The 13,282-nt window shown below is 41.4% G+C and overlaps 1 protein-coding gene across 1 annotated transcript in view; it reads left to right on the plus strand.

Moving 5' to 3' along the window:
* The window catches only part of MTCL1 (microtubule crosslinking factor 1), a 124,309-nt gene that overhangs the window by 62,137 nt on the left and 48,890 nt on the right, over window positions 1-13,282 (plus strand). Inside the window, exon 4 of the mRNA XM_049770187.1 lies at window positions 8,643-8,702. Within this exon, the coding sequence (XP_049626144.1) occupies window positions 8,643-8,702 (60 nt within the window). The remainder of the gene's footprint in view (window positions 1-8,642; window positions 8,703-13,282) is intronic.

The following is a 13,282-nucleotide window of genomic DNA, read 5'->3' on the forward strand; positions in this document are numbered from 1 at the left end:
GCCTGAAAAGTATAGGCAGTAGGTCCTCTTGGAAGGTTTGAAAGAATTCATTAGCAAATCCACCTGGGTCTGAGCTTTTGTTTTGGAGAAGACTTTATTACTATTTTAATTGCCTAACTAGTGATGGGTCTGTTCAAATATGCTAGATCATCCTGGTTCAGGCTTGGGAGGTTATAAGAATCTAAGAATTTATTCATTTCTTCCAGGTTCTCATATTTTGTGGCATAAAGTTTCTCAAAGTAGTCTCTGATTACACTTTACATTTCTATAATATCTATAGTAATCTCCACCTTTTCATTTCTAATTCGGTTTCATTTCTAATTCTCTTTCTTTTTGAGTTTTGCTAGTGATTTATCTATCTTGTTTATTTTTTCAAAGAACCTACTCTTGATTGCATTGATCTTTTGGCTTGTTTTTTGGATTTCTTGTTCATTGATTTCTGTTTTAAGCTTTATTATGTCCTTTCATCTTTCAATTTTTGGTTCATTGTTTGATCACTTTCCAATTTTATAAGCTGTGACATTGTTATTTATGTAGGCACCTTCTTCCTTCCAGATGAATGCTTGCAAAGCTGTAAATTTTTCTCTTATTTCTGCTTTAGCCGTGTGTCACAGATTCTCATAATTTGTGTTTTTGTTCTCATTTGTTTCCAGGAATCTTTTGATTTTTTGTTTGTTTGTTTTGGTTTTGGGTCATACCCAGCTGCACTTAGAAATCACCCCTAGCAGGCATGGGGGACCATATGGGGTGCCGGGATTCAAACCACCATCTATCCTAGATAGGTTGCTTGCAAGGAAAATGCCCTACCACTGTGCTAGCTCTCTGGACCTTCCAGGAATCTTTTGATTTTCCCTTTTATTTTGTCTCTGACCCAGTGGTTGTTCAGTGAGTTGTTTAATTTCCAGGCGTTAAATTTTTCCCCTTTGTTATTCTCTTCCAGTTTTAGTGCATTATGATCTGAGAAGGTAGTTTGTACAATTTCTATCATCTTTATGTACCATATTTTCCGACGTATAAGACAACCGGGTGTATAAGACGACCCCCTAATTTTAGACTTCCTCTCTGACTCTGGCTAAACTGAGCAGGCTTTTTACAGTGTAGATTCAGGTACAGAACATTTGCATGCATAAAAGCCTGCTTGGATTGGCTGAGTTAGAGAGGCGGTCCAAGCAGCCTTGCAGTGATTGGTGCAGGATCGAGTTGGAAGATTCGTTTCATAGCAATATCCAGACAATTCTCATTTAGTAGCATATCAAAACGTTTTTGGGGGATATACTTGGCATATAAGATGGCCCCTGATTTTCAGTTGACACTTTTTTCCCTTCAAAAGTCGTCTTATATGCCAGAAAATACGGTAGGCATGTTTTATGGGCTAGCATGCAGTCTGTTTTGGAGAATGACCCATGTGCATTGGAGAAGAATGTGTATTCAGTTATCTGGGATTGTAGAGCCCTATATACATCTACTAGGCCAATTTCTTTCATTACTATTTTTCAGTGCTAGTATATTGTTAAGTTTCAGCCTGGTTGATCTTTTATGTGGTGATAAGGCAGTGTTGATTTCTCTCACTATTATTGTTTGTTCTTAATATTTTCCTTCAAGTTTGTCAGCAGTTATTTTAAAATTTTTGCTGGTTCTTTATTGGATGTTTATATGTTTAGGAGTGTGATTTCTTTCTGTTGTTATATCCCTTGATTATTAAGAAATGTTCATCTCTGTTCCTTATAAACTAAGTCTAAAGTCAATGTCATCTTAAATTAGTATGGCCACTCTAGCCTTTTATAAGGGAGTTTTTGCTTGAATGATTGTCCTCCAACCTTTGAGTTTGCATCTGGTTTGTTCTGACTATTCAGATGTGTTTCATGTAGGCAGCAAAACATTGGATTCAGTTTTTGTGTGTGTATGATTTTTTTTCTTTTTTGGTTTAGATTCAGGTTTTTGATCCATTTTGCTACTCTGTCTCTTAACTGGTGTATTTAGTCTATTGATGTTAAAAGAGATGATTGTCATGGGATTTAGTCTCATTTTTTTAGTAGGAGTTTGGTGTGTCTTTTGGTCTGTCTTATCTCAAGGTAGATCTTTCAGCTCATCCTTTAAGGCTGGTTTTTAGTCAGTATAGTTTCTAAGCTGTTGTTTATCCATGAAGCTGTATATCCTTCCTTCAAATCTGAATGTAAGTATGGCTGGGTGAAGTACTCTTGGTGATGTATTAATTTCGTTTAGTTTTGTCACTATATCTCACCACTGCCTTTGGGCCTTGAAGATTTCTTGTGATAAATCTGTGGTAAATCTTAGGGATGCTCATTTGAATGTAATTTCCCTTTTGATCATGCTGATTTCAGAATTCCATTCCCGTCCATGGGGTTCATCATTGTGTCTAGTATGTATCTTGGGATGCTTTTCTTTGGATCTCTTTTGGCTGGTACTCTTCAGGTATGTAGGATTTGGTTAAATGCACTCTTTATCTCTGGGAGTTTCTCTGCTATGATGTCCTTGGTTGTTGATACTTCATAAGGGTTTTCTTCCTGTGTCTCTGGGACTCCAATGATTCTTATGGGGTTTCTTGAGTCAATCAAAGACTTCTATTTTCATCTGTTCACATTCTTTGAGGGTTTTTCCCATTGTCTGATTCTTTGTTTTGAGGCTTTTTCCAACATCTTCTTTTGTATGGAGTTGTATAAAGATACATCTCATCTTCCAGCTCACTGATTTTGTCTTCAGCCACTATTTTAGATAGGCCTGTTTTGGGTAGGCCTTCCATTGTGGTGTTCATTTCACATACCAAGTTTTCCAATCCTGTTATTTCATTTTGAAATTTTTATATGTCTACTTTTACATCCTCTTGATTCTTATTTGATTCACATTTAGTTTGTTCCATGCTTTCTTTCAGTTCAATGAAAGTCCTCTATATTTTTTATAGTACTTATCTGTGAGTCTAAATAGATGGTTGGTACTTTTTGGGGCCATCAGAGCTACTTTCTTTGTTCTCTAAGCATGGTGAAGGCCTTCATTGTTTCCCCATTGTTGTGGTTGTAATGTAATATTTTCTATGCCCTGTGCTGGCATTCCTTAACTAGGAGAAGCATGTGGCTATGGAGTGGAGCTGAGCAGCTGTGCTCCACTGGCCCTTTAACTTGAGTTCTGTCCCTCACCTGGGCACTGCTGATGTGACTTCCAGGTCCCAAAGTTGCAGGCTCTGCCACCAAGCCTCTGCTGTCTCTGAGAAGCTGGTTCCACAGCTCTCTCTAGAATGTTTCATATTGGCTCCACCTCTCCACTCTATCAAACAAAAAAAGATCATTAGCATTTGGAAATATTAACCAGGCAAAGAATCAGTTCTTTAGTAAATTAAGATTAAGATTGCTTTTATGGCTATCATTACTCCATATATTACTTCATGTAATCCTTAGAGAACTCTTAATGTCAGGTTCCTCCTTTTACAAATGAAATCCACAGCATTGCCTACTGGACAAGGCAGGGGCACAGGCTGTGCATCGGTCACATTGTACCTGAATTTGGCCATGGCTGTGGCCCCCCTCTCACTGCTGCCTGCCCTTTTACTCACAGTCTACACGCCCCCCCCCCCCATGTGCTCTCTGTAAAACTGAAAAAAATTCATGAATATGTTGGGTCAATTTTGGAATAAGGCTTATTACCTAATGCCCTCAAAAGGTTATAATTTGAATTTCACGTTTCTCTAAAGTTATACCATGTGAGAACTTAGACACTTAAAATTATACCTTCATCTCTGAAATTTCAAGTACTATAACTGAAGATGTTAAAAAAGAGAAGAAAAATTCCCAAAGGGAGTCAGAGCCAAATAACAGAGCACAGAGGCAGTGGCAAGGTCATAAATTTGCTGCCAAATCCCTGGCACACCTGGCAGAAAACATGGACATGGTGTGGAAACTTTCCTATTCACAGGCTCCTGGCTACTCAGATTTCCAAAGGGCCCTTTCTCTGAACATCATTAAATTAGGCAAACCACTTTTGCATCGTCAAGTGGGGTTTGCTGCAGCTTGGCTATGGTGCTCCTGTGAGGTTGTGAAGCAAAGGATGTAATTTAGGGGCTGGTTACTGACTTTCCGCCTGTCGGTCTTCCAAACTGGTGAGGGCATAATAAAGGTGTAAGGATGGTACAGCTTCCAAGGATATCAGAAGAATACTGGGTGGTCTACTGGGTGCCAGAAGTGACTAGATAGAGGACAAATATAGAGACTCATGATTCTGTGTGGTAGGCCTGTGTAGTGGTCATGAACCTGCACTTCTAAGACAGCTAAAGTTGGTCAAGCTGAGCACCCCAAATGAGCCCTGACTTCCTCCCTTCATGACCTTGGGCACATTGAGTCACCTGAGCAAACCTCTATTTCTCTCCTGAAAAGATCCAAAGATTCCTAGTAACAACCATCTGCAAGTGCCATGGCATGGACCTATCTGTGCTTGGGGGTGGGGGAGGTTCTACCCATAGTTTCTGCAGGGAAGCCTTATTCCTCCCAACCTAGTATGTGGCCAGAGGGGTGATTCTTTTTTTAAATTTTCTTTATTGAGTCACTGAATTACAGAGTTACAGAGATACTTATGACTGTATTTCAGGTGTATAGTGCTCTGGCACTAATTCTTTCACCAGTGTTCACTACCTTCCAAGGTCCCAAGGTCTCCCTCCTCTCAGCTTGCTACTATGGCAGGCATGTTTCCCCTCCACCATTGCTCTAGTGTCCCTCTCCACTTTATTTCTTTCCCTAACTTATCTATCTGTACTCCCATCCCAGTGACAAGCTTCCTACTGAAGACCTGCTCTTTGTTTCTATTGCCTTTGGGCATTTTTATTCCCCCTTATTATGAGGTATAGTGTGGCTGGAGTGATAGCACAGTGAGTAGAGCATTTGCCTTGTACATGATCAGCTCGAATTCAATCTTCAGCATTCCATATGATCTCCGAACCTGCCAGAAGTAATTTCTGAGCGCAGAGCCAGGAGTAACCCTGTGTACCTCTGGGAGTGGCCTAAAAACCAAATAATAAAAAGGTGTAGTTTGGGGCAGCGAGATAGGACTGAGGTTTAGGTGCTAACCTTGGATGTACCAACTCTGGTTCCAACTTCAACACTGCACATGATTCCCTGAGGACCTCAGTAGTGACTCCTGAGCAAAGAATCAGGAGTAAGCCTAAAGCACTGCTGGGTGTGTTGCAGAGGAATGGAGAGAGGGAAAAAGGAGAGAAAGAAACAAGGGAAGGAAGGCGTTATCAGTGTCTTTCCACTGGCCCACTTTCTGTCCCCATAAATCTCTGCCTGGTTCCTTTTCCATGAGTTCAGGGCCCAACTGTCTCGAAAGCACACTTGCAGGCTGTCCATCCAGGGTAAGCAACTTGTTTTCTGTGACGTTGTCACTACATCAGCATAGAGTTTCACAGAGTTACTAAGGGCTTAGATTAGTGTCATCCAGCTGCTAAATTGCTGTAAAATGACTACCTGGTCTGAACTTGGAGTGTTTTAAACCTTGGGATCTTTTGTCTCATGGGATGGTTACAGAAGCATGCATGATTTGGGGTGTCTTTCTTCTGAACTCTTGTGTTAACCAAAGAAGTAAGCACCATTGTGTGTGAGTAAGCTAGACAGTTCTTAATCACTGGCACCCAGGGATGTTCACTCTTCTGCAGAGTGCCTGCATACTCCCACCTGAATGGGCAGGAAAGGCCGGGTACTGCTCTGCTCTGAGCTGTGCCAGGCTACATCTGCCCCAGGTTCACATTGGTCCTGCCAGGATTCTTCTTTTCTGCCCTGGGACTTGCTCACTCTGCAAGAGAATGAAGTTTCTACCCAGCTTTGACTCTCAATTTCTGGTGTGACCCAATGAATTATCAACAGCTTTCAGAATCCCAGTGAAGGATGATGGTGGAAAATCAGAAAACTTTTGTTCCTTGAGAATCAGGAAACCATGAACCAAGAAACCTTTGTTTCTTAGGCTTGTCCTCTTTATTTTGGCTTCTGGGAGTCATGAACCAACTTTAAATTTTATGATGTGTCTTCTTTCAGTCAGTGTGTCTTGATAGAATGTTTCTCCTCTTGTCCTCCTTTACTTTGTGGTATTTTGTTCTCTAATAATAACCTTCTGTCTCTCCCAAATAAGGGGCTTTGTTGTCCTTTGTCTCTGATCTTTTCTAAACTCATCTGAGTGCCAACAAATATTTCGTGGCCATGAGATTCCTCACACACAGAGCACTTTGCAATCATTCCTATATTTGTGCAGTGTGCTTTATAGAAAGACTCTCTTTAGATGAAAACAAACCAGCAATTTGGGGTTCACTAACAGAGAAAATAGAATGAAGATGTTTAAAACTCCCTGAATTTGTTTTGTTTTGGTTTTTGTTTTTCTATCACACCCAGTGACGTTCAAGGATTACTCCTGGCTATGTGCTCAGAAATCACTCCTGGCTTGGGAGTCCATATGGGACACTAGGGGATTGAACCTCGGTTTGTCCTAGGCTAGTGCGCCCAAGGCAGATAAAAGTCTGAATACTAGCTGTGATCTTGCAGGGGCTGTGACAAATTGCTGAGATGTAGAGTCAGGTTAGTGTTCCATCCTAAATTCAGAGGACATTGAAATAATTCCTCGCTTCTGACTGCACTTTCTTGTGCTTTAATCAATCATAACAGTACCTGCTTCTGGAGCTTTCATGAGAAATACATTAGATTTAATAAGTTTAACACTGTGCCTGGCACAACATTATCTCATCTTCTCAAATAGGGAAAAGGAGAGACAGTTTCCCTTCTTCACCCCCTAGGACCTGGAGGGATTTCAGTCTCCTAGGGAGGAGAAGAGAAAAAAAAAGGAGAAGAGAAAGGGTCTAGCTGGAAGAGAAGTTAATGTAGCGATCTCTTAGTTTTGGGGTGGGAGGACTGGTTTCATCTAGGACCTCTATGGATACCAGAATATATTTTTTAATTTTCTTTTTTATAAATTTTTATTGTGACCAAAGTGTATTACAAGTCTTTCACAGAATTATTTATGGTACATAGGGACAATGAATGAAGGGCATTCCCGCCACCAGTATTGTCCTCCCTCCACCCCTGTTCCCAGCATGTATCCCATATCTCCCTCCTTTAACCCCCAGAATACTAGTGTAACTGGTCTCCACTTTACAGCTTGCTCTAGATTGGGTATCTATTCTGTTGTCATTGACTTTGGGTTTGGTGTTCAAGTCTGATCATCTTTTATTTTCACTACATGTTCATATGACTGATCCTGGTGTCATCATTTCTCCCCTCCCCTCAATTTATGAGGCTGACTGATTCAAGTTATGTGATTCTGTTGGATATAAAAAGGATAAGGAAAAGAGAAGAAAAAATTTGGTAGCAACTACCAAAAAAAGAATACAAAAGAGAAAAAGAAAAGAAAAGAAAAATGCACCCAGCAAAAAAAAAAATCACCAAATAATATCCATATGAGTGAAAAAGAAAGGAAAAAAGTGGAAGAAAAAAGAGAAGGAAAATAATATTAAAAACAAAACAAGAAAAAGGAGTGCTGGAGTGGCAGGGTTTGGTGTTACCCCCACTTTTTTTTTTTTTTTTTTTTTTTGCATAGGCACAGTAAGTATTGGGGAATAAAGGGAATTCCTGTGGCCTAAGAGATTCAGGGTTTTTCCCCTCTTGAAGCATACTGACTAACTTAATATAGGGAACATGAAGTAATGACATGGAAAGTATACTGCCTCACTTCATATATTATTTAATCACATTCAGTTCTTTGCGAGTGCATCAGGTAGATTTCTTTGGATTCAGAGCAATTCCTTTCCTCTTTGGTAGGAATCTAAAGTAAATCTTGGCAGTAGCCCAGACTAAAAAAAAGAGTAGCATTAATCAGCTGCAGGTCCGAATTTCTAGGTTATTTGATTAGTGGATTGTTTATGTGATAATCTACATTTACTCCTTTTTCATAACAGTTTCTTAGATGAACCTCTCCTGAATCTCTGCTTTATCTGGAGGAGTAAATAGACTAAGTATAACTTCATACAAGTAATCGTCATTCCATTTCCAGGGACCCTTGGCCAATAGGTCAAAGATACCTGAGGGGCTTATACTCATCAAGTGTGTAGGTTATGGTCTTGTGTTGGGGACTCACTTTGGGGTGCCTGTGAAGTCCTCAGGATTTTCTGATCATTTTAAACAACATAAACTACATAAATACACACTTTCTTTTATTTGTTTGTTGTTGTTGTTGTTGTTGAAGGGGCAATAGTATAGTGGGTAAGGTGCTTGCTTTGCATGCAGCAAACCCAGGTTCAATCCCTGGCACTTCATGATGTCTCTTAATCCCAATCAGGAGTGATTCCTGATAGACAGTCAGTAGTAAGCCCTGAGTACCATTGGATGTACCCTTCCCCCCCCCCCCCGAAAGAAAAAGATTCAGTTTTTTATTTCCAAGAAATAAAAATAAAAGGTAATTAAAGAATATCCCCAAATGCAATCATCTGCATTTTTTTAGCCTCTTAGGATTTAAGATATCAATTGAACTGCATTTAAATTTAAGTGGTTCCTTGATTCCAGTGAAGAAAAGAGTCTGTGTCCCTTGCCTCACCTTTGCTCCTACAGGGGACCCTTTACAGGAGACCCTTCCATAACTGAATGCCCTTTGATCCTTTTCAGAGTTCCATGAAAAGAAGAGGCAGCCGGGAAGTGTATAAAGACAAGAAAACCTTCAATCAGGTAAGCAGTGGCTTCATTTTACTGTTCCAACTCCTAAAGGCAATTACCTCTAATTGAATTTTCACAAAACGGTTATCTTCGTCTTTAAAGAAACATTATCTACCCCCCCCCATACTCCCATACAACCCAAAATAAAACTGGACTAATTCAAAGTCTCCATGAGGTGAACCTTTTCTTTCTAAATTGAGGGCTCCTTCTTTTTGTCTCTCATATTTAAAAGCAGTTGATTTCTTCAAGAAAGATAAGGCTTTGTGTGAAACAGCTCAGTGGAGTTTATCTCTCTGTCAGTCCTAGGGCTGGAAACACTGTTTTGGCCTTCACAGTGGTGCACACAATAAAATAGTATCACTGCTGTGGTGTTGGGTCTTTTCTAAGGCATTGTTTTCCAGGTTGTGTGTTGCCTTTTTTTTTTTAATGCAAAGGCTGAATGGAATCTTATATTTTCTAATTGAAAACAATACATTATCTTTATAAGTTGGTAAAAGCTTATTCTATGCTCAGAATTTTAGGAGCTTTTCTGAAAGTGTTCCTGGATTCTAGTTTTTCTCTTTTCTTTTTTTTCTTTTTCTTTTCTTTTCAAGACAAAACAACTTCTTGCTAGGATTAGGTGTTGGAGAGAACAAAGGCATTATTGGGATAGCAATTCCCTGAGCTCTCAGAAGTGAGTAGTAATTAGAGTGCTGAGGCCTGGAGCTGGTCTGCCCTAATGATTCCACACTTGATCCCCTGGGTGCCTCCATTCTCCAAACGCACTGGGCCCACACTGTCCTGCAGTAGGGCCTGGCCTGGTGAGCAGCAGAAAGACCAAAAATGAACTTCCCCTCCTCCAGCCCCACATCTCACAAAGACAACCCCTAATAACTGGGCAATGAAACTCCCTCTCCCCCCTGCTGGCAACACCAACCCTCCAGGGGTTCAGGCATGTTCCCATTACTGGCTCTTTGCCAAAGAAGAGCTCTTTCTTAAAGGGTAATTGTAGCCCACATTCCAGTACCAGCAGCCTGACATTGCCTTCCACTGTAGCCCAAAACCCCCTGGACACTGGGAATTGGGTTAAGCCACTCCCTTGGCCTGCAGTGTCATTGAGCAAGGAGTTTCTGTTCAGCAGACTGGTGGAACCGAGCGCCTTGGGAACTGCAGGTCTGCAACCAAAACTCAAAGGAAACTGGCACCCCGGCGCAAGGTAGGAATGCGAGCAGCCAGCGCTTGGGGTGCTGGCGAGACATCAGACTTGCAAGCCGAAGAATATATACCCATAACGATATATTTTTGCTGCTTGGCAAGGCCTTTTTGGCTGGTGGCGGTGGCGGTGGTCCTGTGTGCGTCCTCCATGTCATGCTTGCCCTCTCTGCCTGCAACAGGGATACTTTGAGTCCACGTTCCGCTTTCATGTCACATTCCTGGTGCTGTCTGACAATCTCCTGAAACCACTGCTTCATGGCCTTCAGCTACTAGTCTGGCCTAGACCTTCTCCCTGGGTCTTGGCTGAGTATTAGAAGGTCTAAGGTTACAAAATAACATGAATATCCAGCTTCCCTCTGCTTTGGATAAGACTAGAAGTCTTCATTTTATTTGAAGAGGCATCCCTTGATTCCTTCCAAACTCCCATATCCACACACGGGCTGAGCTCACTCCCCTGTACTCTTCATGCCCCCCCATCCCACTTCACCTAAGGATTCTATCTCCCCCAGAGTGAAGAAGTCTGGCTCCTTCATTAATTACACATTCTCTCCTGGCTTCAGCGTTGGTGGCAGGCTGGGTCATGCATGGGTGTTGGTAGGACCAATGGCATGCTTTCATCATGTTAGAGTTCCTGGTGTATGCATTTTCTTTCTTTAAGGAATAAGAAGACTTTTGAAATGAGTTATCAATACACAGGTAATCTATAAACGAGAAGTCCATTTGGTAGGTTGTAGAATCTTGTTTTTATAATTGAAACTGGGGTTTAGCACAAGGAACCAGGGAAGAGTTTTTGGTTCTTTTGGTTTATAGTCAGACTGATGGGGAGTAAAATGGGTGTCTTTGAGTTTTCAGAGTCCCTATTTCCAGAAATCAAAGGGAGTTGAAGACTGGAGAATTTTGGGTCTGTTTCAGGGTGTGCAGATAAGTACTGATTATGTATTGATAAGGCCATTGTTTCAGACCTTGAGGCAAGCCTTGTACCTCTCAATCTCTCAGTTTAGCTTTTGGGGAAAAGATTCCCAAAAGTTATCACTTAAAACACCTACACTCTTAGTATGAGACAAAACTTCTAAATTATGCAGGCAACTGTCTCTTGTCTTCCTTTTTCCAGCCTGTATTTACAAAGCAATTTTCCATGGCTAGATGGTCAAGGCATACACTGGTTACAGCAGATGACCAACGTAGGGCTTGGTCTTGAGCTGGGAAGAGAATGGGTGGGTTCTGCGATTGCAACTTTGGTCACTGATCTCTACTGTTTTTGCCAGTCATGGAGCCGAATCTCTGTGCTTCGGGAGATCTGATTAGTTTTAGACCAAGGAGCAATACCAGCTCTCAAGCTAAAAATGGGGCAAAGAGTACTGCCTTGTCTTACTTTCCCAAGCTTTTCATTCCCAGACTTTCTTTTTCAAAGTCTTAGCAATTTGTCTTTGTTGATATTACTATAGTTTATGTATACTAAATTTCGTCATGGAGAAAGCAGAAACCTTCTGTATTGGAACTCTTTGCAAGTCTATGTCTAGCTTTTGATTGTTGTGCTTTTGTGAGAAATTGGATTGATTAAAAATAGCATGCATAGGGGCCGGGCGGTGGCGCTGGAGGTAAGGTGCCTGCCTTACCTGCGCTAGCCTAGGAGACGGACCGCGGTTCGATCCCCCGGCGTCCCATATGGTCCCCCAAGCCAGGAGCGACTTCTGAGCGCATAGCCAGGAGTAACCCCTGAGCGTTACCGGGTGTGGCCCAAAAACCAAAAAAAAAAAAAAATAGCATGCATAGACCAAATAGGTAGGCAGTCAGTTGGTGAAGGCCTTACACTTCACCAACCCACATTCAATCCTTGGCACCCCATTAAGTCCTATGAGCCTTCAAGGAGTGATCCCTGAGTGCAGAGTCAGGAGTAAATCCTGATTCCATCAGCAATGCTGAGTCGATCACTCCCCACAAAAGAGTAACATGTATGCATGTATTCAGTAGAAAGATTGAAGACATGATTTTCCTTCAGTGTGGGGATTAAAGACAATATCTTTCAAAGTCCATTTACTCTATATAGGCTCTTTAAGGAATGTAGCCTTCCCCCACCAGTGAATGAGAACCTCGTTTATTGGGTAGACTGCTTGATGACCCTTAGTCACAAAAACCTTCTGTCTCCTAACCTGAAACAAACCAGACCCTACTGTTACTTATATATAAATTCTCAGGACACCAGACTCAGAGGTTCTTCTGTGACTTTTGTAACCTATAGAGGGGGGGGAAGCAGAGTGACTATCAACTGAGTATTATACCAAGAAGGGCTTATTTTAGGGTGCTTGAATATATTGGTTGGTCACAGACAAACTGCTTTGCTGTTATTTCATTTGACATTCACAGTTATTTTATGACTGAGGAGGTTCCTCTTCCTGCTGGTGATAGACATGACAAGACAGGCTCACCAGGCTCTGAAATCAGTGCTGTACCTTGGACAATAGGATTAGGACAGGGCACTTAACTTTGATGTCAAACCCAGCAGTCAGTAGTGGGAAAAATGTCCTTACTGTACAGGACGAGTTCACAGGTGATTTTAGATTTTTCCCTTGTCTCTTCCTTATGACATTTTTTTTTCTTCAATGGGTTTTTGGAGAGAAGAGGAGGGGGAAATCTATACAAGATGGAAACAGGAAAATTGGGGGCAGGGCAAATAAAAGGTGTATTTGTATCTGTCTGCTCAGTAGCAAGTCTACAGTAAGAACATGGCTCATTTCCTGAGTGGGAAAATAGAATCAACTCTGTGAATTCACAAAGGATGGGGCACTGTAGATCACATCTTCCCAGTGACCACACCCTGTTCCCTGTGGCTGCGTGACCATTATAGAATATATTGCATTTATCTGTGTGAAGCCTTGTGGAAGTCTCTCACCTCCTAGCAGCCTATTATATGAAATTCCTGATAGCCCTCAAAGAATGATCACTGACACTGACCATTTTCCTCACTCACTCACTCATTCACTCAATGGCAAATATGAAATATTTGTGCAGGACAGAACCAGAGAGCCCTGTGAAAGCAGAGATGCCTTTCCAGCTGGTCCACAAAGTGCCTTCTTGATTAACCTCAAATGAGTATCATGGTCTTTTCACAACTCAGAGGCCCCTTTGGGGTCTCTCCAGAATCTTCTCAGATCTCAGTGAAAGCCACTTCACAGGTTTTATAAAGCTAACTCCTTGGGTGTCTGAGTTTAATTTCCTGCTCTGTTACAGTGACTAAAGGGAACGGAGAGTAACCAAAGACTCAGAAGTTGCACTTGCATGGCAAAAAAGGTTGTGAGTGACCCAGCCATTTGGGTTTACAGCACCTGATTCATACTAACTGTCAGCTCTTCACACTTACTCAGCACCGTGAACTCCAAAGCCCTTCATTCCTTCCATCT

Source organism: Suncus etruscus, chromosome 3, assembly GCF_024139225.1.
Source record: "Suncus etruscus isolate mSunEtr1 chromosome 3, mSunEtr1.pri.cur, whole genome shotgun sequence".
NCBI lineage: Eukaryota > Metazoa > Chordata > Mammalia > Eulipotyphla > Soricidae > Suncus > Suncus etruscus.